This window comes from Lissotriton vulgaris, chromosome 11 (assembly GCF_964263255.1).
Source record: "Lissotriton vulgaris chromosome 11, aLisVul1.2, whole genome shotgun sequence".
NCBI classification, from domain to species: Eukaryota; Metazoa; Chordata; class Amphibia; order Caudata; family Salamandridae; genus Lissotriton; species Lissotriton vulgaris.
The window spans coordinates 97,768,986-97,793,658 of NC_141699.1; the positions used below are offsets into that span (position 1 = coordinate 97,768,986).

Here is a 24,673-nt window from a genome sequence, read left to right on the forward strand (position 1 = left end):
AGGCATCAGGCAAACGCATTGCTGCACAGGCAGCAAACATCTGGAGGATCTCTAACACTCAAGCCCTGCTCGCACGTTATGATAGGGCCCATTATGACACATTAGAGGCCATCCTTCAACACTTGCCTGACCAGTATAAGGAGGCGGGGGAGATGCTCATTCAGGAGGGTAAACTTATTACGAATGCGTCCATCAAGTGTGCCCTAGATGTGGCTGACACTGCCTCAAGGGCCATCAATACAAGTGTTTTACTTAGACGTCATGCCTGGCTTCGTATTTCAGGGTTCAAACCCGACATACAGACCACAATATTGGGGCAGACAGTGAATCCTGACCATCTGTTCGGCCCAGAGGTGGATGCCTCCCTAGAAAAAATGAAAAAAGATACTGAAACTGCCAAATCTATGGGAGCTTTACAAAGCCAGCAGTTTCGGGGTGGTTCTTTTCGCCGCTCCAACTCAAAAGGCACCTCAAGGGGCCAGGCATCCCAATCCACGCAATACTACAAGGGTGGCTCCCAGTCCTCGTATAACAACAACAAGGGCAGGGGTGGCTACAGAGGCAACAATATCAAAGGCAGGGGACGTGGAAACAATGCATCCAGGTCCACCACCACCAACAAGCAGTGACGTCTTGTCACTTCCCCCCGATCACACGACACCTGTCGGGGGGAGACTCCAACAGTTCCTGCCGGCGTGGAGATCCATCACCACGGACAGGTGGGTGAGGTCTCTTATCCAGTACGGGTACTGTCTAGAACTTACATCTATTCCACCAGACATACCGCCAAGAAGCCGTGCTATGTCCGACGAGCACTTGACCTTGTTGCAGCAAGAAGTTCTGGTCATGCTGCAAAAAGGGGCAATAGAGCTCGTTCCATTGCAAGAACGGGGAACGGGGGTTTACTCCCTGTATTTCCTAATCCCCAAAAAGGACGGATCACTCAGGCCGATCCTGGACCTCAGGCCACTGAACTGGTACATCAACTCGGAGCACTTCCATATGCTCACATTGCAGCAGGTGCTTCCCCTGCTTCAACAGGGGGACTTCCTAGCAACGCTGGATCTGAAGGATGCCTATTTTCATATTCCCCTGCATCCTTCCCACAGAAGGTTTCTCAGATTCAAGATTTTAGACCAGCACTACCAGTTCAGGGTCCTGCCGTTCGGGGTCACCACGGCACCAAGAGTGTTTACAAAATGCCTAGCGACGGTGGCGGCGCATCTCCGTCGCCAGCACGTCCATGTCTTTCCATACCTGGACGATTGGCTTATTCAGGCAAAGACGGAACAGCAGTGCGTAGACCACGTGTCACGCACCATTCACCTCCTGCACGATCTGGGATTCTCTCTGAACTACCCAAAGTCCCATCTCCGGCCCGCCCACGTGCGACAGTATCTGGGCGCGACTATCAACACTCTGGCAGCCACTGCGCAGCCAAATTCAGTGAGAATCGCCAGTATCCAGGCGCTGATCCAACGATTCAGACCCCAACACTCGCTTCCAGCGAGGGTGTTCATGCAGTTGATAGGCATGATGGCCTCCTGCATCTCCATTGTCCCGCACGCGAGACTACATATGCGTCCGCTTCAGGAGTGCCTTGCACGTCAGTGGACTCAGGCTCATGGGCGACTAACAGACCTAGTGTTGGTGAGCGGTCGGGCATACAACTCTCTGCATTGGTGGAATCCACAAAACCTTTGCAAGGGCCGACCATTCCAGGAGCCTGTCCCACAGATCATCCTGACGACGGACGCCTCTCTCCAGGGATGGGGAGCGCATGTACTCCACTACACTGTGCAGGGACTGTGGACACTTCAGCAAAGGAAGATGCACATCAATGTGTTGGAACTGATGGCAATCTTCATGGCCCTAAAGGCGTTCAAAGTACATCTGTGCAACAAGGTCGTGTTGATCCGGACGGACAACATGACGGCCATGTACTACATCCAGAAGCAGGGAGGTACACACTCTCCACAGCTGTCTCACCTGGCTCAGAGCATGTGGAAGTGGGCCATTCAGAGGAACATCTTCCTCATGGCAGAGCATCTCCCGGGCAAGGACAATCAAATGGCAGATCTGCTCAGCAGGCACAGCCATCAGATGCACGAGTGGGAGATACATCCATCAGTACTCCAACCGTACTTCCAAAGGTGGGGTCATCCAGAGATAGACCTGTTCGCCACAAAGGAGAACGCAAAATGCCAAAGCTTCGCCGCCAGGTTCCCACACCCCCAATCACAGGGCAATGCGATGTGGATGAACTGGTCAGGCAGATTTGCGTACGCTTTTCCCCCAGCACCTCTGATACCGCTGGTGGCACGCAAGCTCAGGCAACACTCGATGACGCTCATCCTGGTTGCTCCAACGTGGGCTCGCCAACCATGGTACACCACGTTTCTGGAACTCTCCGTGGTACCGCATCAGAGGCTTCATCTCACTCCCAGCCTTCTGACGCAGAGCCATGGCGACATTCAGCACCCAGATCCGCAACAGCTCAACCTGGCGATCTGGCTCCTGAAGTCCTAGAGTTTGGCTACCTCAATCTTCCCCCCGATTGTATGGACATCATTCGGGAGGCAAGGAAGCCCACTACGAGAGCTTGTTATGCGGCTAAATGGAAGAGGTTTGTCATCTACTGTGCGAACCACAGCATTGACCCGCTAGATGCTTCCATTCAGAACATCATATGTTACCTCCTTCACCTGTATCGATGTAATCTAGCGTACTCTTCCATCCGCATTCACCTGTCTGCCATGGCAGCATACCTCCAGAATAGGCAGCACCTGTCACTCTTTAAGGTCCCTGCTATCAAGGCCTTTCTGGAAGGACTCAAAAGGGTCATTCCACCAAGGACCCCACCAGCTCCAGAATGGAACCTCAATGTGGTTCTTACAAGGCTGATGGGTCCTCCCTTTGAGCCACTGCACTCTTGTGAGCTCCAGTTCTTGACTTGGAAGGTTGCGTTCCTAGTAGCAATTACATCGCTGCGGAGGGTGAGCGAGCTGCAGGCGCTCACCATCCAAGAACCTTTCTTCCAAATACATGCTAACAGGGTGGTGCTCCGCACTAACCCTAAATTCTTACCCAAGGTAGTCTCACAGTTCCACATGAACCAGACAATTGAATTGCCAGTGTTTTTCCAAAACCCAGAGACGCTGGCGGAGCGCATGCTCCACACTCTTGATGTGAAAAGGGCCTTGATGTACTATGTGGACAGGACAAAAGATTTCCGCAAAACCAAACAACTCTTTGTTGCTTTTGCCACACAACACAAGGGTAATGCAATCTCCAAAGCGGGGATTGCTAGATGGATAGTAAAGTGCATTCAGATCTGTTATGCTAAAGCTAAGCGCACTCTTACTATCCCACCAAGGGCCCACTCCACTAGGAAGTTGGGGGCCTCTATGGCCTTCCTAGGTAACATTCCCTTGGAAGACATCTGTAGAGCAGCCACATGGTCTACCACACATACCTTCACTAAGCACTACTGTGTAGACGTGCATTCCAGACAGCAGGCAGCTGTTGGTCAGGCTGTTCTAAAAACGCTTTTTCAAACTGCTGCAGCTGGCACGGGCGGCCGCTGTTAATGGAGGGACTGCTATGTATTCTATGCACAGATATGAATTCAGCAGCCCACATGCCTCGAACTGCAAATGCTACTTACCAGTATGCATCTGTTCTTGGCATGTAGGGCTGCTGATATTCATATCGCCCACCCTCCTCCCCGGCGCCTGTAGCAGCTGCAGTATTCATTCATATACACATATGCTCATAGCATGGTCATCACTCACTTTCTTCACTCCATCTCTGCCAATGGCTAAAAACAATCTGGGGATGGAGGCGATGCCCATGCGCACTGTAGTCCAGGGGAGGAGCCACCTATCTCGTGATACTTCGAAGACTCTTCCAGGACAACAATGTGCAATCATCCGGACCCAACACTAGGTGGCGGACTATGCACAGATATGAATATCAGCAGCCCTACATGCCAAGAACAGATGCATACTGGTAAGTAGCATTTGCATATCACATGACCATATTGTGTGGTAGAAGTCACCTGGGTATTGTTGGCATCTAAGACATCGGGGGTCCGTTATTTTCCCTGTTTTGAGGAGACGCACTCTGTCGAAGTAAGTCCTGTGGAGTACGTTCAGCTGAATGAGTCGCAACCGTGACTTAATAGCTACTTCTCGTGGGTGCATCAAGACCATTTCCCAATCCAAGTCCTCCATCTCGCCTACCTCCGTCTCCCATACTCTTCTAAGTTTCGTTAGGTCCCCCAGCATATTGTTAGTGAGTGTCTTGTATGTGAGCGAGACCGCCTGGTGAGTTATCTGTTCCTGCAGGAGCCTACCTTCCAGCGGAGCGTATTCTGGCAAATCTGCGGGTATGATGTTTTGGGTTCTCCATGCATGGGCTAATTGTGTATGTTTGAATAGTTGCGATCGGTGTAGTCCGTACTCCATTTGTAGCCTGTCGAATGACTTCAGTTCCCCCCTGTATACGACATCGCCGATATGTGAAATACCTATATCGTTCCATCGTTGGAAACCTTTCAGTTTTTTAAGTTCAGGCAGCCAATGGCATTGCCATAACGGCGTCTGTCTAGTCGGTCTCTTATCCCACCCCATACGCTTTGTCGCTCTTGTCCACGCCTGTAGCGTGAGCAGTGTTGCCGGTAGAAGCGACCTTCGTGGCTTACCGCCGTACAGATAGTGATATACACTGTGGGGTGACAATTTCTGTCGTTCCAGTGCGTATGTCGGGTGGTCGGCCTGGGCATGGATCCACTCGTTGATTGGCGTCAGGTGCTCCGCCCAGTAGTACGCTTCTAGATTAGGCAAGCAAATCCCCCCACTGTACTGGTGCCGCTGGAGCGTCTGAAGTGCAATGCGTGGTTGTTTCCCCAACCACAGAAAAGAGCGCAGGTCCGCATGGACTCTAGGGAGCGTGGCAGCCGGTAGCTGGTAATATTCGTTTTGGAGGGCATAGAGGAACTTGGGGAGGGTAATCATTTTGTACATTGCGGCCCTCCCTAACAGGGTGAGTGGCAATTGTCTCCATCTATTCATGTCCTCTACCGCCTCCGTCATGACTCGTTCTATATTCCTGCGGAACGAGAGCACCTTGTCCAGAGTGATATATACTCCCAGGTATTGAAACCCCTCAGCAGTGGTAAGCAGTTGGTCAGGTAGGGTCCCCCACCTATCCGCTCCCCGTGGGTCATAGAGAATGGATTTATTCCAATTTATTGTATGGCCCGCTCTTGCGCCAAAGCCCTCTAGTTCCCTGAATAACTCCGGGACCGAGGCCTCCGGTTCTGTTATGTAGAGCAGCACATCGTCCGCGTACAACGATATTTTTTCCTCTGTTTCCCCGGTCGTCTCCCCAAAGAAGCCGCGTATTTCGGGGTTTTGCCTAATCTTGGCGGCCAGGACCTCGATCGTGAGCGTGAATAGTAAGGGGGACAATGGGCATCCCTGTCTCGTGCCTCCGAAATTCCCGGGACAGTTTGCCGATGACGCGAACACGTGCTGTCGGGGCTGTATACATTAACTCTATCCATCCCCGAAATTTTGGGCCACGGCCGAACCGTTGCAGTGCTGCCAAGAGGAATGGCCAGTGTACAGCATCGAACGCTTTTTCTGCGTCCAGGGACAAAAACCAGTGGGGTTCTTTTCTGTCTCTGACTTCCTGAAACCAATTGTGCGTGCGTCTCAAATTTAGTTTAGTTGCTCTGTCTGGCAGGAAACCTGACTGGTCTGCGTGAATGAGATCTGGGATTACCGACCGCAGGCGCGTCGCCAGTATTGTAGCCAGGATCTCCACCTCAATATTAAGGAGGGAAATGGGGCGGTATGAAGCACAGTTGTCAGGGGGTTTGCCCTGTTTGTGGATTGGTACTATGGTGGCCATGGCGAGGTCGGGTGGGAGTCGTCACTCCTGATACGACTCAGTATAGAGGGCCTTCAGATGGCGCATCAACAAATCTGCTGTACGTTTAAAAGATTCCACGGGGAAACCGTTGGGACCCGGCGTTTTCCCTGTTTTGAGCTTAATTATGGCCTCGGAGATCTCATCTAACGAGATATCCGCCTCCAGAGCCGAACTGGGCTCAGCGGCTAGCGTCGGCAGGTCTATACCCTCCATATATTGCAGTGCGTCTCCCACCGTCCCGAGGTCTCTCGCAGCATAAAAGTCTGCGTAGTGTGACGCAAAGGTATCAGCAATCCCGTGTTCGGTGCTCACAAGGACGCCATCCATCCGCCTAATCCGTTCCACCCATCTGGCCGCCCTCTCCTTCCTACTAAGCCATGCCAGGAGCTTGCCTGATTTATCGCCCACGTCATAGAGTCGATGTAGGGTGGCTAGCGCCTGCATCCGCGCCTCATTCGATGCTATTTCTCTATACTCCCGTTGCTTGTCCAGCAAAAGCCGCAGAGTACCGTCCTCCCTACGTGTCTGATATTCTCTCTCTAGTTGTAGTATTTCGGCCTCCAGTCCTACTAACACTGCCTGCTGCTTCCTACGATTCTCCCGCAACCTACTCTGTGCCCTGTCTCTCAGAACCGTTTTCATCGCCTCCCAAAAGGTCACCCCAGAGGCCACCGAGCCTTCATTCTCTGCTATGTAGACTTTAATGTCCGCCCTGAGGCCTCTCATCAGGTCTGGCTTCTGGAGATCCCAGGCTGCCATACGCCACTGTGTGCCAGTCCTACCTCTGTCTGCCCCCACCTTAGCATACAATGGAGAGTGGTCCGAGATCCCGCGAGCCTCATACTCCGCCTCGTCACCCGTGGTGAGATATTTCCTAGCCACAAAAATATAGTCCAGTCTGGAGAACACTTTATGTGCCCCGGAGTAAAAGGAGTAGTCCTGGTGCGTGGGGTGTCGCCATCTCCACACGTCTGTGAGACCCAGGTTGGCTATGTGTCGTGAAAGTGTCGTCTCCGCCCCTCCTCTGCGTGTTGGCCCCGTGCGGTCCAGCTTTCTGACATAACGTCGTTAAAGTCACCTCCCACTATTTGTAGCGTGTCTGCAGTGTTCATGAGGATCGTGGCTATCGCCTTATATGTGCGTGCTTGTAATTTCGGCGGGGCATAGACTGAGAGTATTGTGTAGCTTTGCCCCCTCCATGTTCCCTGTACTCCTACATATGTCCCTTGTGGATCACTCCAGGTACGTGTTTTGTTGAATGGGAATGCTTTGTTTACCAGAATAGCAGTCCCTCTCGAGTCTTGGGTGTACCCCGCGTGAGCTAGGACCGTATATCTCCCTCGAGCTATAAAGTTACATTTTTCGCCCCGTAGGTGTGTCTCCTGCAGGAGGACAAAGTCTGGCGCCGCTCTCCTAATATACGCATTTACCAGTCCCCTCTTTATCCTGGAACCCAGGCCATTCACATTCCATGTGAGGAGCAATACCCCTCTACCGTCTTGAACCGTTGTTGTCAATGTACCTGCCATGGTGTGGTGTGGTATTCATGTTCTATTCGGGTCTGTGCTGGATACCCGTGGTTGTACTGCAGTCCTTCTGAATGCGGCTGTCTTCCCCCCCGCCTCCCCCCCAACCCCAACTTGTGTAACTGTGCTCCCCCAACGATCCCCCCCCCTCCCCACCTCCATCCCCATCCAGACTCATCCCCCCAGAGGACCGAGCTTTCAGTAGGAGTCGGTCTGTCGCCCGCCCACACCCGCCCACTATTTAACTATGGTGAAACTTGAAGAGAATTAGAAACAGAGAACAACTTCCCAAGAAGGAAGGGAAGACAGTGTTAAAGGAAAACAAAAAACAAAATACAAGGGTTGGTGACCACTTGCGTGCCATCGTGTGCTCCGGCCGACGTCTGCTTTCGTCCACTCCAACAGCTTTCAAGAGTGAGAGTCCTGTGTGGCCGATTCCGACCCACTATATTTGGCAGAGTTGTCCTGTTCCATGTCCCGTATCACGGTCACTAATGGGTGAGTGGAACCATGATGAGTGTCACTTACATCGTCCTCCGCATCCGATTCTCTAGTTTCGGCCTCATCCTCACCGTCTCCTTCCGAACAGGCCTGTTTATGGGTATCCTGCAAGAGCGGGTCCGCCGTACCAGAGGCTCCTGGCGACTCCGACCTCCCCCTCCTGCTTCCCGCTGTCGTGTTCGATACGGGGTTCCTGAGGCACGGGAACGCACCCTCCCAGATTTTTGCCTTTGTGGTTTCGGGAGATTCCATTGTGTCCTTTCTCGCACAGTTCTATTCATTTCCTCTCGTCTTGCATTTTCCCTGCTGCCGAGTATCGGTCTCTCTTCGAGCCATTGCCATGCCTCCTCCGGGTGATTAAAGAAAATGGCCTTCTCTTTGTATATGACTTTCAACTTCGCCGGGAAGAGCAGCATGTAGGTAATGTTCATAGATCTGAGTTTGGTTTTCACTGAGTCAAAGGACCGTCTCTGCTTCTGCACCTCCTGGCTATAATCTGGGAAGATCATAATGTGTGTGTTCTCCAACCTTATGACTCCAAGCTTCCGCGCCTCGCGTAGAATCAAGTCCCTATCCGCGAAGTTGAGGAAACGTGCTATCACAGGTCTAGGTCTCGCACCCTCCGGGGGTTTCGCCAGCAAAGCGCGGTGTGCCCTTTCAATCACAAAGCATGTCGAGAAGGGTGCCTCCGGGAAGGTCTCCCTGAGCCACGTGTGGAGGAACGCCGCCATATTATTCCCTTCGATTCCTTCTCGAAATCCTACAAAGCGCAGGTTGTTGCGACGCGCCCTGTTTTCGGCATCATCGACCTTCCACAGAAGCTGCCTGTGTGACGCCTGGAGTTCCGCCATGTATTTTTTGATCGTTGTAATCGAGTCCTCCGCTTCCCCGATTCGAGATTGTCTCCGTTACCCTGGCTGAGAGGTTCCTGAAGTCCTGGCGCAGGAGGGTGACCTCTGATCCCACCTCTCCGATTTTCACTTCCAGTGCCGCCCGTGATTCCTGAATATCTGTTCTGGAAGCCTGGATTGCCGCAAGCAGTGCCCCCGTGTCTATGAGGTCATCCGCTGACGTGTCCTGGTTTCCCCTGGCCTGTCGTGGCGCCGCAAAATTGTCCATCGGGCCTTTTGGCAGTGGTTTGAGTGGCGGGTCCTTTTTCCCCATGTTGGTCGACTTGGGTGCAAGGCAGGCCTAGTCCGTGTGTGCCCCTCCCCGGCAGAGCAGTCGCAGGGATCCTCTTCCCGGTCTAGCCGTTCCCTGGGTACGTCCACCCAGCTCCAGCAGGCACCTCCCCCACCTCTCTCAGTACTGCGATGTGGGACGCGGGTGGCCGGCTCCGTACTACCCCCCTCCATCAATCACCGGCGTGCAGCCTTTAGCCTTGCTGTACTCCCCCTCTGTGTACTTCCAGTTGTCGTTGAATGGCTACTGCCGCCCACTACATGTGGTCTGTGTCCGGGGGAGGGGTGGGGGGGGGGGGTTGGGGGAAAGAGTCCAACTTGCGTTTTGGTGTATGGACCTGTGTGGGCTCCGTTTCCCCAGATGGCGTCCGCCCACTCTCCCCGTCAGTGATGGTCTGCCACTGGGTCGACTTACTGCGCCTTATCTGAGGCTCATCCGGGTGCCTCCCGCCGCTAGCGCCTCGTACCGCACTTTTCACCACCAGCCGCGTGATTCCCACCTCGGTAGAGGGGCTGTCCGTTCTTTCTCCGGGTCCGCCGCTCACACAGGTGGCACCCAGACACTGTCCCCGTGGTTTGCCGCGTTTTGCCCCACCTGTAGAACGTGGTGCTGGTCAGTAAGGCACAGGATGACTGTGTGTCACCTCCGCTCCAGTCCCGGCGGGTAACTTCTTCCCGGAACAGGTTGTGGGGCAGCTAGTCCGCTCTCCTGCTATGACGGAGCTCCGCTTACCGCTATGTCAGTGCCGCGGGCGGGATCGATTGAGGTGCCTCACCCCTATCGCCGGGACCTCCGTGGAAATGCGCTGATGCTGTGTGGTAGCGCCGACCACTCCCCCCTTCGCGGAGGCTCAGAGTCCTGCACAGATTCACTGCGGATCCCCGCAGCCCGTAGTCTCCGGTCTGGTTCTCGCCGCCATCTTGGTGAGGGTAGTCCCGATGCCGGCGTCCGCCGTGGGGGTCAGGGTGGCACAGGTCTCACACCCCGCGGGATCGTTCTCCGGTGGGCCCCCACTCACCGCTAGTGCCTTCGGGGCAGCCGGAGTAGGGCGCCTGGCCCGTCCGCCATGTTGGTGCAGTTGCCACCGGGGTCCGGCGCCTCACCGGATCACAGGTCTTCAAATTCCCGTGGCGTCCCGCAGTGCCGCTATTCCACCGCGTCCCCCGACTGGCCTTGGCTGGGTGCACGGGTCAGTGCGGCCACTCGCTGGGCTTTGCTTCCCGGATTCCCCTGTCAGAGCGCGGCCGCCATTTTGCCTCCTCGGGGTCTCCGCCGCCGCCGGCCAAACCTCCGTTTCCCTGACCCTTAGAACATCGGGGTCACCGTCCGCGGCTCCGAATCACCTCCAGGCGTTCCTCTGCAATTTCTGTGTGGTTTTGTGCTTCGTGGATGAGTTTTATGTCGGATTTAAAGGCCGCCGGCCGGGAGCTCACGAGCTACACGTCTAGCTCGGCATGCTGCTGGCCACGCCCCCCATATGCAAATCAGTCTTGACCCTGTGCCTCATGGGAACAGTCCAGCCCGAACTGCCAAGCCATGTCTTCCCTGGACCGGAATCAAACATCCTAGGACCGGTTTCTGGATATCGGCCGCCTTCAGCCAGGATAGCTTGACTCCAGTGGCTTAATGAGCACGGGACCCACGTCTGGGCATACCCTTTGATACCAAACTTCTCAGTTTTCAGTGTAGCCATTGTGGTGCTGTAGAGTTCGTAATGACAAGCTCCCAGCACCACATACTCTTAATGGTAGCACGACACTTACGTCTAAGAATGGACTTACAAACAAGATGATGGACGAATGTTGCACAATGGCAAAACATTCACACCCAGTCAAAGATCTGGCTTTAATCCATTGTTATTTTGCTCACCAAGCCACCCCAGTTCAGACATGGCCATATGCAAATCAGTCTTGTGTGCCATCACCTTGTGTGTTTTGCTGTTCACCCTATGTGGGAAGGGTATGCCCAGACGTGGGTCCCGTGTTCACTGTGCCACTGGAGCCAAGCTAAATTGGCTGAATACGGCTGATAGCCAGAAACCGGTCCTAGGATGTTTGATTCCGGTCCAGGGAAGACATGGCTTGGCAGTTCGGTTTGGACTGTTCCCATGAGGCACAGGGTCAAGACTGATTTGCATATGGCCATGTCTGAACTGGGGTGGCTTGGGGTGCAAAATAACGATGGAATAAACCCAGATCTGTGACTGGGGGTGAATGTTTTGCCAATGTGCAACATTCCGTCCATCACCTTGTGTGTAAGTCCATTCTTAGACATTGTAAGTGCCGTGCTACCATTAAGAGTATGTGGTGCTGGGAGCATGTCATTACGAACTCCACAGCACACTGATGCCAATGTGGGATTTGATGAAAAATGCACACAGAGGGTATTTTAGAGATGCCCCCTGAAAAACGACCAGCCTCTGGTGGGTTCCCTGACTGGTACACACCTGCCTGCCACCACGAGACATGGTTCTGGTCCCTTAGGGTGGGAGCCATCGCCCCTTGAGCCCAGAAACAAAGCCTTTGTCCTGAGCTAAAGTCCAGGAGCTTTGCTCCCACAACCCAGTAGCCTGCTTGCCAGCAGCCATCAACCGGAGGCACCCTATACCCCACTGTATAACATTGGGACTCAGCACTCAGCACCCGGCCACCCTAGTCAGAGTGCATCCTTGACCCTGGGGTAACCCTTTTTTTAACCCCAGAACCACAACTCCAAAGACCGATTACTTACTAAAAACCAGTAACCATATTTTCCTCAATAGGATAACATTGACACTTTTTCCTGAAAAAGTTTCCAAGTGTGGCATCTTGAAACCTAAACAAATTCTTTAAAACTGTATGATTTATCAAAAACGTTTTCACTCGGGGCGTGGCTGCGAGGGCGATAATGGCGGACGCGGCTTGCTAGAGCTCCTGCCGGCCCGTAATCCATCCACACATTTATCCTGACCCCCGGACCTGACATCAACCACACAACAACAGCTGCGGTGGTGGTCGACTGGGTGCACCCTCCGGAGTTTGAATCTGGCTCCTTGGTCCCGACCCGGTGGTGTAGCCTCCGGGCCTACGTGTGGCGTGGTGAGCCGGGGCCTCGATTTTGGCTGACCCCGACCAGAAGTTCTGAACATCGGCCGGCTGGCTCGCCGGCGGAGTCCGTGCTCCGGTGGCTGTGTGGCAGGCAGCGCGGCCGGAGGGAGAGTGGCGGAGCATCGCGGCGGCAGTGGAGGTGCCGGCGCCAGGGAGAGCTGTGGCGGATCTGTTCCGACAGTGGGCTACGCTGGCCGGAGACTCTCACAGAAATCCCCACGTTGCAGAGACGATCGCGCATTGAGGCTGGGAGCTGACTGGGGGGGAGAGCCCTACCGGCGAGACCATCAGCCCACACACTGCTGCGGGAGAGACGCGATCTACCTGACCGCCTGGGTGAGTGCCCCACCCCACCCCCCCCCAGGGCGGCCCCAGTCGAAAAGCGCTCTGAATCCTGTGGCAAGGAGCGGTGCCTCCGGCCTGCCGAGTGGGGCTCTGGTGCTGGTTGTGCTAGCGGGACGGCTGGCGGACCCTGGGGCCCGATCCGATTCTACCAAACCGGGTCATAAATTGTTGTGAAGCCTGGGCGGACGTCCCTGGGGCGGTCCCCCGAAGTGCCCAGGAGTTGCTCAGTGTAATTGAGTCCACTGAGTGCACGACGTTTGGACGCTTTGCTGTGCACCTCTCGCCTTTCAGCTCTGGGGGCAGGCGGCCTTGGCGGCGAGGATAGTAGTGGCCGGTGTGGGGCCTGGAAACCGGGGACTGGAGCTTCGCGACCCCCCCAGGGCGAGGGACCGGTTCTAGAGCAGCCATCCTTGGAGGGGCTGGGGCAACCTGCCTGCGGCCTCGGGATTTGCCTTGGGCGTCGCGCCGTGGTCCTGGCCCAGGTGACAACCGCGACCTCTGCTGATTGAGTGCCTGGATCCTAGAGGAGCTTTATGGTGGTGGTCGTGGCATGGCGGCGCGCCCTGTGAGTACCCCCGGCCTCAGACTCAGCAGGCCAGAAGCCATTCTAGTGGACATTGGACTTAGACTGCAGTGAACGGAGGGCCTGCTACCGACACGAAACGTCCAGTCTCAAACATCCTTGAAAATGACCAGAGGCGGGGGTGGAAGTGGCTCCGCCAAGCAGGGGCCCATCGACAAATTTACTGGACCCAGTGGGGGACCCGGGGCCTCCGGGGGCGGCCAGAGCACAGGGCCTGACAACGCGGCCTTGATGGCGGCCATCACCCAATCGAGAGATATGTTGGACGCTAAAATAGGTGCGGTGGGGGCAGATGTGACACTGCTGCGACAAGATCTCCGCAACGCAGTTGCTCGCATCACTGAGGCCGAGACCAGGATCACGGGAGTGGAGGATGATGTGCGCACGCTGAAACAGAAAGTGTCTGAGATGGACAGAATTCAAAAAGGGCTGGCGCTCCGGGTCGAGGATGCAGAAGGGCGAGCGCGCAGGAACAACCTCCGCTTCGTGGGTTTTCCGGAGGACTGTGAGAAGGGGCCCATGGATAGATTCCTGACACAGTGGCTGGAGAGTTGGCTTCCTCAGATGCCCTGTCGCGTTGCTTTGTGGTGGAGCGCGCGCACAGGGCCCTGACGCAGAAACCACCCGTGGGGGAGCGACCTCGGCCGGTCATAGCCAAAATACTGAACTTCCACGACAGGGACGCAATACTGCGGGAGGCGAGGTCCAAGGAGTCCCTGCTGTTTGATAATCACAAAATTATGATTTTTCCAGACTATACCAAACCGGTACAGCAGCAGCGTCACTCATTCCTGGCGGTGAAGGCCAAACTGCGTGGACTGAAGATTCAGTATTCATTACTGTATCCAGCCCGCCTTCGAGTAATTTTTCAGTCCAAAACCCACTTCTTTGATACCCTGGAAGCTGTGTTCAGGTGGACTGATGAGACGGTCAGACTCCGGCCGAACGGCCAGCCGGGCCTGGGCTCTGGCGCGTCGCGTGGCTCGTCGCAGGAGAGGGATGGCTCTACCGTCAGTGGTAAACGACACAGGAAATCTCAGTCACGGAAACGCTCCCTTTCCCGCAGTGATCTACCAGATGAGACGCAGCTCGACACTGATCAGTCCGGAAAGGAAAACTGAGCCCGACAGGAGTCCAGCTCTCCTCATTTAGCACCTGTCCATTGACGGATTTTACAGAGGGTTCTATGTGACCGCCTCGTCGGCAGAGCCGCGAGCATCTGGTACTGTGCGACGTGGACCTTGGCTTGGACCATGGGGAACAGTACTGATGATGCATGGCTGCCTCACCCTACTTGAGCTAAGAAAGTTGTGGTACAATGGGGTCTGGGGTACTAACTTGTAGGGCTGCCCAGTCCCCCCACGGAAGGGGGTGGCCCTGAGGGAGGGTATTGTTGGTTAGTGGGTATAGTTGGGATCCATTGGCATGGATGGTTTTGGGCGCTCTGTTTTGGGCCTGAGGCCCCCCATGCCGCGACAGGTACTTCAGTGTTCCATGAGGTATAGGGGAGGGGGGGGGACGGGTGTTGGGGAGTTGGGGGGGCTGTGTTGGGAGGGAGTGGTGGGGGAGGTGGGGGGTGTTTTGGAGGGGGTGCACGTTATCTCTGCTGCATTGACGTCTATAGTGTTGGGTGCCTGGGCTGGGTGCTGGGATCCTCGAAGGATCTTCCCTCGAGACTATGGCTGATTTGACAGGGCAGGGGCTCGCTGGGGACTCTATGCGGGTCGTAAGCTGGAATGTCAGGGGACTGTTGGACAAAATTAAACGTGGGGCAGTCCTGCGATGGGGCAAGAGGCATACAGCTGATGTGATGCTATTACAAGAGACACACATGATGGGGACAAAGGTGCTTAGCCTGCAAAGATTTGGTTACCAACAAGTATTTCATGTTGGGTTCTCCAGGGGTTCGAGGGGAGTGGCTGTTCTGATCCATCGGAGGTTGTCCTACACTCACGAGCGTCAATGGATTGACCCGCAAGGTCGCTATGTGTTTGTTAAGAGCATGATTGGTACAGAGCCGGTAGTGTGTATGCCCCCCCCTTTACAATGGTCCCTGGCAGAGAGACTGTTCGAACTGTGGGCTGAGATCCCGGAGTCCCTGGCCGTGATAGGTGGTGACTGGAATGATGTTGTGGATGTGAGCCTAGACCGTAGGAGGCTACAGGGGACTGTAGCGGCTGCCTTCCCTACACGGCTGAGAGCGATGATGGATGGATTGGGTTGGGTGGATACCTGGAGACACCTGCATGCCAAGACGCGTGAATTTACGTATGTGTCTGCTGTGCATGGTTCCTTCTCATGGCTGGACGGCGTGTTCGTACCAGGAGCCTTCCTAGATAGAGTAAGACAGGCCACAATTCAACCTAGAGGACTGTCAGACCACTCCCCTGTGGTGGTGCGAATTGAATTGCACAAGAAACGTCAGCCATTCCGGTGGCGGATGTCCTTGTGGCATCTCCAACAGGTAGACTATACGCAACATATGCGCAGCGCAATTGCTCACTACTGGCAGGAGAATCTGATTGAAGGGGCAGACGGGGTAACTGTCTGGGAGGCCATGAAGCCCACATTGAGGGGCGTAGACATAGCATGGTGTACTTCTGCCCGTCGCCGCCATCGTTGCGGCTGCGGCACGAGTGGAGGTGTTAGAACGACGGTGTCAGGGGGGAGGAGACGAAGTGATGGTACGGCTGCTCCTGCAAGCACAGCAATCCTACGCCTCGGTCTTACCCGGACGAAGCTAGGCAGGCATGGCTAGCCACGCGGAGCAGGGTATACCAATGGGGCGACAAGTCCTGCACCATGTTGCATAGGCTATGTCAACGCACATTACAGCCGATCACACTGCCGGGCCTCATCGACGACGAGGGAATTGCCATAACGGACCCGGCGACTCAGGCAGCGAGCTTCACCCGCTACTACGCAGCGCAATATGCTCCCAGAGATAGTCTCCCGCCGGACGCGATAGACAAGTTTATTGCTGACCTGCCCCCCTGTGCGGTTTCGGACGATGCCAGGAAGTCTCTAGATCTCCCATTGACGGCGGAAGAGCTGGGGGATGCGCTAGGGCAACTCAACACTGGTAAGGCGCCCAGGCCGAGTGGCTTCCCCTGTGAATTTTATAAGAAGTTCCACCTACTGCTGGGACCGCACTACAGACGGGCGCTGGAAGCGGCGCGGGAACAGGGTAGCTTGCCAGCGGACTGGCGCCATGCCGAAATCGTGGTCTTTCAGAAGCCGGGTAGGCCCCCTGACCGTCATGAGTCCTATCGCCCCATATCACTGCTTAACTTTGAAGTTAAGCTACTGGCCAAAGCATTGGCGAACTGCCTTCTTCCGTATATCACAGACTTGGTCCATCCGGATCAGGCAGGCTTCATGCCGCGCAGGGCGACACGACACAACATCAGACGTGCACAGGCGGCGGTAGACGCCATGGGGGCTACTGGGGAACGGGCTGCGTTACTGCTGGCGGACATTGACAGGGCGTTCGACTCGGTCAGCTGGACGTACCTGTTCGCCCTCTTGCCGCGCCTCAACTTGGGCCCAGTCTTTATATCCTACATCAAGCTGTTGTACACGGACATCACCGCATCGGTACGAGTATCTGGGGCGATCTCAGAGAAATTCTCAGTGGCCAGGGGAACCCGACAGGGATGCCCCCTGTCCCCCTACCTATTTGCGCTGGTCATGGAACCGCTGGCCGCTTGGGTGCGCATTGATGCGCAACTCCGTGGCTTTGTTTAGGGGGCAGGACTCTCGGATAGGATCGCGCTGTATGCGGACGATGTCCTTTTCTTTTTGACGTATCTTAATCGATCTGGCCCTCGTATACTGGAAATAATGTGCATCTTTGGAGAGGTATCAGGTCTTTTTCTCAACCCGCGCAAGTCGACCCTCTGGGTGCTGGGCAGGGAGACAGGTGTATACGCCTGGGCATCGGCCTTGCGGGCGGCAGCCGGGGGTCTGAAATACCTAGGAATCTTCCTCTCAGAGTCCGCCGCAATCGCATGGGAGCGTAATGTGCTGCCTGTGTGGGATAGAGTCCACTCGGACATCAAAACTTGGTCTTGCATGCCTCTCAATATCTATGGTCGATCTGCCATCTTTAAGATGGTCGCCCTCCCGCGCCTCCTGTATCAACTGCAGAACCATCCGCATAAGATCGACCCACGGTGGTTCCGCCAGGTAAACTCGGTACTGGGCCGCTTTCTATGGGCGGGGGTGCCTCCAGGGTGGCGTTGCGGACTTGTTTTTTATCCACGTATTGTGGAGGTCTGGCCACATCGGACCTCCTGTCTTACTACCAGGCTTCCCACCTATTGGTTCTGAACGAGTGGTGGTACGGCGATAGGACTGACCCTGCATACGCCCTAGAGCGCGCGCTGATGGGAGACTTCACGCCCCATACACTGTTGTACTCGGCCAGACTACGGAGGAGACTACCGCAGGCCACACAATTGGTCTTCGTGATCTGGAGGCATGTGCTGCGCCGGATGAGCTGGTGGGGCAGAATGATGGTGGAAACCCCGCTGTGGAACAATGGACAGCTCCCCGCACTGGCCTCGCTGACGGGGTTTGGTGGTTGGGACTCTATCGGAATATCATCGCTCTGGCATGTCCTTACTGGGGTGACACTCAAGTCCTTCCAAGACCTTAGCTCTGAATTTAGTATGCCCAGGACCCAATTCTTTAAATACCTACAATTCCGTCATGCGCTTACGCCTAGTCTAGTTGGTTTGGATCAGCTTCCCGACTTTAGCCCAGTGGAGGCCAAGCTCTTCATGGGAGATCTGGGGGATAAAAAAGTTTCCAGGATATATCAAACACTAGTCACTCATTGCTCCTCTTCCCTACTGCCGCTGAAAGACTCCTGGGAAACTGACATTGGTCCATTGGATGAGGATGACTGGAGGGAGGCCCTGGAGTCCCCCCGTGGGGCGGCCATAGCCGCACGACTCCGGTTCATACAATTCAAATACCTACATAGGGCCTATTGCACCCGAGAGAGACTGTGGAAGGCTGGCCTCATTGTGACTCCAGAGTGTCTGCGATGTGGAACTGAGAGGGGTACATTATTACATACAGTATGGTCCTGTGTGGGCCTGTCCCGATTCTGGAATGGTGTGTGGGATTGTCTGTCAGAAGTGCTGGGGTGGGACCTTCCCCGTACGCCCAGGTTAGGTCTCCTGCATATCCTGGAGAATGTGGGAGGGAACATATACAAGCGTCACCTCCTGTTGTTAGGTCTGGTAGTGGCCAAGCGGGACCTGGCGAGGGCATGGAAGAGTGAACGTGCTCCTCCGCTGAGCGCCTGGAAAGCAGGCCTGGATTATCTCATGGGTTTGGAGTTACCGGTGTTTGAAGCCAGGGGATGCCCCCGGAAGCACTACAAGATCTGGAAGCGGTGGGCAGACTATAGAGGGTTGACCTTGGACCCCCCAATTGACTTGGAAGAGGATCTGCCTGCGGATAGGGACCTTCGGGCCTAGAAGGGCACTCGATATTTGCTGTGCTATATTCATGTTTTGCTGCTGAAGATGATCACGTGCATTGGGTAGGGGTGGGATAAGGGGTGGGTAGTTGGGGCATTGAGTAGTAGGAGGGAAGAGGGGGCGCGGGTGGGGGGCGATTTGAGCGATTAGGCTTTGTGTATACTTTGATATGTATTTGCCATTTGACAGTGTCCTCCTGCTTGTGGAGACCTGTAAATATGCTATGCCTAATCAATCAATAAACACAGTTGTGAAAAAAAAAAACTTTTCACTCACCTGTTTACTAGAAATGTCCCAGTGCTGCTTCCAGGCATAAAGCACTGAGTAAGAAAAACAATTCAAAAATAACTTACCTGCTATTTTACTGAAAATTCCATTCAAGTCTGTGTACTGTATATAAAAGTGATTGTATTTCTCTGAAACAATACTGTAAGTCAAACCATAGTACATTTACTATTGCAACTGTTTTACAATCGGCATTTACCCCTGTAAAGTATTTATTGCTTACCTGTGCCAGGTTTGCTTGGTTCTACAAATAAAATAACTAAAATAATATTTTTATACAAAAACAATTGGTCTAAAGTTCAGTCTTTGAGTGTGTGAATTCATTTGCTGACTGAGTCTGTACAACAAATGCTTAACACTGTCCTCTGAAACTGCCTTACTGCTCGATCACACTAGCACAAATAGAGAGTACTGTTCTATCTAATTTTACCTCAGCCTACCTTTGGGGTTCCGCTGCACCCTGTGCACACTATACCTCACTTTGGTATAGTATATACAGAGCTAGCTTCCTACAGCATTCATCCACACCTTAACCAGGCACTACTTATCGAGTCTCACTGGGTCCTAGTTTAAAGACCATTCCTGCAACCCACCACCTTGGAGCTTTGTTTTTTGTTGAGTCACTCTACAGAGTACATCTTTTGTAACTGGCTCCCTTGTCTGCTACCTCCCACCCTCCCATTGTCTGTGACCGTTGTTTATTTAACTTTCACCACTGTTTGCAACTGCATATCGGTAACATCCTTACAGTGTTTTTTTAACAATTTTGATTTTTGGGAGTTTGTGTTGGACGCATGCATGACTGCAAGGGGTGCTTGCATTTGTGTTGGTTTATTCTTAGCTCAAGCACACATTATCACATTTGGGAATCTGCTTTCCTATTATAAATACACTCTGTCGCATTACTTTGAGATAAGAAAATGTGCTTCCAACTCTCTCTCCTCCTGGACTTGTGCAGGTTCCCCAGCTTTAAAGGCCATTGATCTGTAGTTAACGAGACCTGCATTGCTATATGTTTCGTTATGTGCAGAGCTGTGGCCTTGGAAGCTGGGGAAACCCCTTTCAAGTCCCATTGGTGCTACAGCTTCTTGTGATTGTTGTGCAAATTAGTTAATGTGGACATTTAAAATACAGGCTATTCCAGCTGCCAGCCTTAACATTGTAAGTGAAATCAGTATGGTAAGCACATTTTCTTATCTCAGAGGTAATGGACATTGCATGTGAGGGCTTATTTATTACCTTGATTCCACCTCAAACAATGCTGCCTTTCATTTGTTAAGTTAGACAGCTTTAACCCCTTCCACTCTGATGACGAGCTGGGCTCGTCATGGCGTAGCCTCCTCGCACGCTGATGACGAGCCCAGCTCGTCACGTAACATGTCCGACTGCATCTCAACCTGAATATAAGTTTTACTCCCCTAGTACAATGCTGCCTTTCAATTCTTTTGTTAGACAACTTTAAACAATAGTTTTGACTCCAAAAACACAGCATGTGTGCAACGTACATGGGAAATTGTTACCCTTCACCTATTCTAGCTTACGGATGTCCAAAAAGCAACCAAGAGGGCAACATTTGCGTTCAGCTTTAAACTTACCTTTATTACGTCTCGGAAAAATACTGCCTTTAATTTGTTATGTTAAACAGCTTGAAACAGCATTTGCGACTGCACCGCAGCCACAACCTGAGTTTAATTTTCAACTTTGCTGTGCCAAAAATGAGGACACACTTTTGCTGAGTTTAAAAACAGATAGCATTCATTCTTAGCTCAAGCACATGTTCTCACATTCGCGGAACTGCTTGCCTGTTATACACACACTTTGTCGAATTCCGTTTCCTTTGAGATAAGGAAATGTGCTTCCCACCACTCTTCCCTTGCACTTTTACTGGGGAAATTTCATTCATCTTTTTTTAGATGTGCACGTTAATTTATTTACAAAATTTCCATCAATTTAAGTTAAATTATTTCATTAATTAAGATTAAACAGTCATTTTCACTAAACATGATACATGTTTACTATTGCACTACCCAATATCTACCTTACTTATAACCTACTACTACCCATCTCAATCTCTATTTTGCAACCCCAAGCCCCCATTAAAAAGTGCAGTGTTAACTATATCATAATACTTTTTTAAGACAACTGTTGTTCATGTTGCTACTTCCATTCCATTTCACATTTCAATTCTAAGGTCATACAAACCCTCATGCATTAATACATAACAAAATAATAAAGGCTGTTTCATAGCAATGTAGAATATAACTTTAAGCATACTGTACAACCACAGTGCTGTACAACACAGCTAAAGTAAACTAACCCAATAGCGGCCGCAGAGGCGAGACCTATTGGCTTTGGCAATGCTTGTTTAGAAAGTGTCATCTTTTTGCTGCCTCATCCATGCATCATTCCATTGTACATTAGCTTGTCTCTTAAGTTGATAATTGCACCACCGTGACCTCCCAATCCACTTCTGTCTAAAGAATGCCTTCGCAAACCTCTTAAACTTAAGGCACCTTTGATTGTTGGTGTGAAATGCGGTACTTTGGAAAGAACCTATAAATGAAGCTAGAGAAAATAAGACCTCTTTCTCCAGTTCTATTCTAGAGCGGAAGGTATGGTTTGGTGTCTAAATTGGTGACTTTGAATCTCTAATCATGGCTTTGTGATTTGGAGCAAATCTGTGTATTGCCCCATGCCTCAAAATGTAAATCTGTGGGATTGCTTAATGTAGTATAATAGTGTATGGTGAGAAAACTGTCTTTTTTACATTTTCAAATCTCACCCCGGTCACATAAAAGTTTCAGTAACCTGGTTTCATGGGGACTCAGCATGTTCTAAATGCAGCAACTTAGGTTTTAGTTGTTCCTTCTGCAATAAAAATGTTCTCTGTAAGGCTATCTGCTGCTCTTTAAAGGTAGGGTTGTCTTTAAAGGTTGTCTTTAAGCATAAAATACAGCAGTTATTGTAAAGCAGGATTTGAATCTTCTGAATGTGTTAAATGTTTTCAGCTGTCACGCAAACCTCAGATGCTACCATTTTGAGAACCCTGTGTGTCATTCTTCTGTGTTTCTGGTTTGATTTTCTTTTCTCTCAAATTTCTCAATAGTGGCTCCCCTGCCCTGCACCCCTGCATCTGGAGCTGTCAGATTTGGTTCTGATTTCCCTGGCACCCACTTCTTGAGTGATCTCTTGCAGCTCTGCTTTACCTCCTCTCAGAGGGACCTGTTTGAGGAGGGATGGCTAGAGTTTGTGGTGCGGGTTTACTGGCTGAAGGCCCGTTTTTATGCTTTGCAGGTCAGTTCCACGTAATACATATGTGCATTTGCAAATAGGATTTATTACTAGTGGAGACTTTAAAGTAGCTAAAGACTGTGATGGGGCCTCTGAACCATTTCCATGTTTCTCCACTGTGGGTATAGTTGTCACTGGTCATATATATATTTTGTTAGTAAATTAATACACTTTTCTGTTAGCTGGATAGCTTTCAGTGGCAAGGCATAGTGGTTGTCTTTAAAGTCCCCTCATGGGCACTTGTTAATTCAACAACTGATTTGTAACTAAGATATCATATTAATATCGTTATTGGATCTTAGTTAAACATCATAAATTGATCCCCCCAATTCCTTTCTACTTCAGGTATTCCCATAGAACGTCTCACTAAGCTTCAATATAGATGGGTTGAGGCATAGATAGTCTCCTTTCTTTCTAGAGCCATAGACATGTGACTTTGCTACTTTGATTCCGTGTGAATTGTTCCTGAGGTTTTGATGGTGTTGGATGGGTGGATGGTCATATAGTAGTAACCAGGGCTTTGAGATTATGGGGAGAGTGAGGAGTTTTGCCAATGCTGGGCACTGTTCTCTTTCATAAGTGTTTTATTTTCTTCCAAAGGGTGACATGGAGCAGGCCCTTGAAAACTATGATGTCTGCACAGAAATGCTTAATAGCTCTGCTGCTACCCAGGCAAAGGCAAACAGTGACAGTGGCACCGTGATAAGGCTGCCCAACCTGCAGGCAGACTCCACTATCTCTTTGGAAGAGGTGAGTATTGCTTAACCTGGCTTATTGTGCAGTCTGACTAAGTATAGTCAATCATAATCAATTTTGCACAGCATCTGCTGTGTGACTCAAGATTATTTTTGGGCTATGCTGAACGTACTAAAACGTAAAATAGCAAAAATGGCATTCTGTGAGACTCTAATAATCCACACCCTAGCTATAACTGAGTTTGGTATTCTGTTTAAAAATCCCCCCAAAATGCAAGTAAATGCAGGATCAATGGAGCTTAACAGCAGACCTCCATCCCTCCTTTCACATTCAACAGATGCTATTTTTATTAAGTGCTGCCCCTGCCACTTAAAAAAAAATTGTGGCAGGTAGCAGAAGGCATTGGGGGAAGCTTGTGGCGGTCCCCATGATGGATGAATATTTCCCTGATGCATTAGTCACATTAACAAAGCGGAGGTTGTTACTCACAGACAGCTTCTACTTGAAGGCGTTGGTATGCCATCAATAGTTTACCACCACAATTTTTGCCACAAAGCATTGATGCATTTCGTTACGATTCGTAAGGCACCACTTTTTACATGCCTCCTCCTTTTGGATTGCAAGGAACCACACTGTGTTCATTTTGCCTCATAATATACTTTTCCTATGTTGTAACTCTGGGTTTTCCCGTCACAAATACTGTGATTTGGTGCATCAAGCTTTGCAGCAACAAAACCTTTCAGGGGACTGGAAGTGTTATGGGGCTGCACTCCTAGACTGTTGTGGAAAGTAGCAAAGACACTCCTGAGCACACATCTAATTACAGATGTTTTTCATACAGATCGAGAAGAACCTCAAGTCCCTGGAGCGATGCCAGTCCTTGGAGGAAATACAACGTTTGCATGAGGCTGGTGACTACCAAGCAGTTGCCCAACTGTTACGCCCCACACTCAACATTAGCGGATATGGCCGAGCCAAGCACCTGGATTTTGTGATTTCTATACCTGAAAGACCAGCTCAGCTGCTGCTACTCCAGGTTTGGAAGTGGAAACTCCTAATGGGAGGCTTGGTGCTAGTTTTAATACATTCTGTGAATGATATTGCCTTATCCTGGAATGGTCATGGTGCAGTGCTTTAGCAACTCAATAATAGCGGTTTATTAAAAATCCAGGCCAGCTGCTTGGGTGAGTAAGACATTTGTCTGATGCTTTCATTACTTCCATACTCTTCCTTTGGCCTCCGAGTATATATCATTTGTTGGTATTAATTCCAAACTCAAGTGAGCATTGCAAACCTATGTTTGGTCAAATGTGCTTAGATAGGGGTGCCCATTGTATCATCAGAAGGACTGAATGTGTGTCTGATCGTAAGATACCAATGAGTTCTATTTAGAGTACAATTATCCTATGTGGAGAGCTCAACATTCTGCCAGGGAGCTGGACCCCCTAACCGCAGGTTGTTACCCCTAGCTTAGAGCAAATACAACACTGAAAGATATTTGATTACAGTTTGCCTCTAAGCAGGTGGTTTGTTTCCTCATTAGACTGGGAGATTTTCCCAATCTTCCAAAGGTATTCATTGTGTTGCCTTAAATGCTGATGGAGCAAATAAGACATCTTTTAATTTGATTAGCTTTAATAAATGCTGTCAGCAAAGCACAGTGAAAAAATAGCAAATGAGCTCCAAATAATGAAGGGCAAATGTAATGGACATGCTTATAAAAAAGTTGCAAATGAACACTAC

General features: G+C 51.6%; 1 protein-coding gene across 4 annotated transcripts in view; it reads left to right on the forward strand.

Moving 5' to 3' along the window:
• The window catches only part of CABIN1 (calcineurin binding protein 1), a 1,446,726-nt gene that overhangs the window by 495,155 nt on the left and 926,898 nt on the right, over positions 1-24,673 (forward strand). For all 4 annotated transcript variants that reach the window (XM_086942778.1, XM_086942776.1, XM_086942775.1 and 1 more), the window contains exons 15-17: positions 22,050-22,237; positions 22,835-22,984; positions 23,772-23,966. In XM_086942778.1, the coding sequence (XP_086798904.1) occupies positions 22,050-22,237; positions 22,835-22,984; positions 23,772-23,966 (533 nt within the window). The remainder of the gene's footprint in view (positions 1-22,049; positions 22,238-22,834; positions 22,985-23,771; positions 23,967-24,673) is intronic.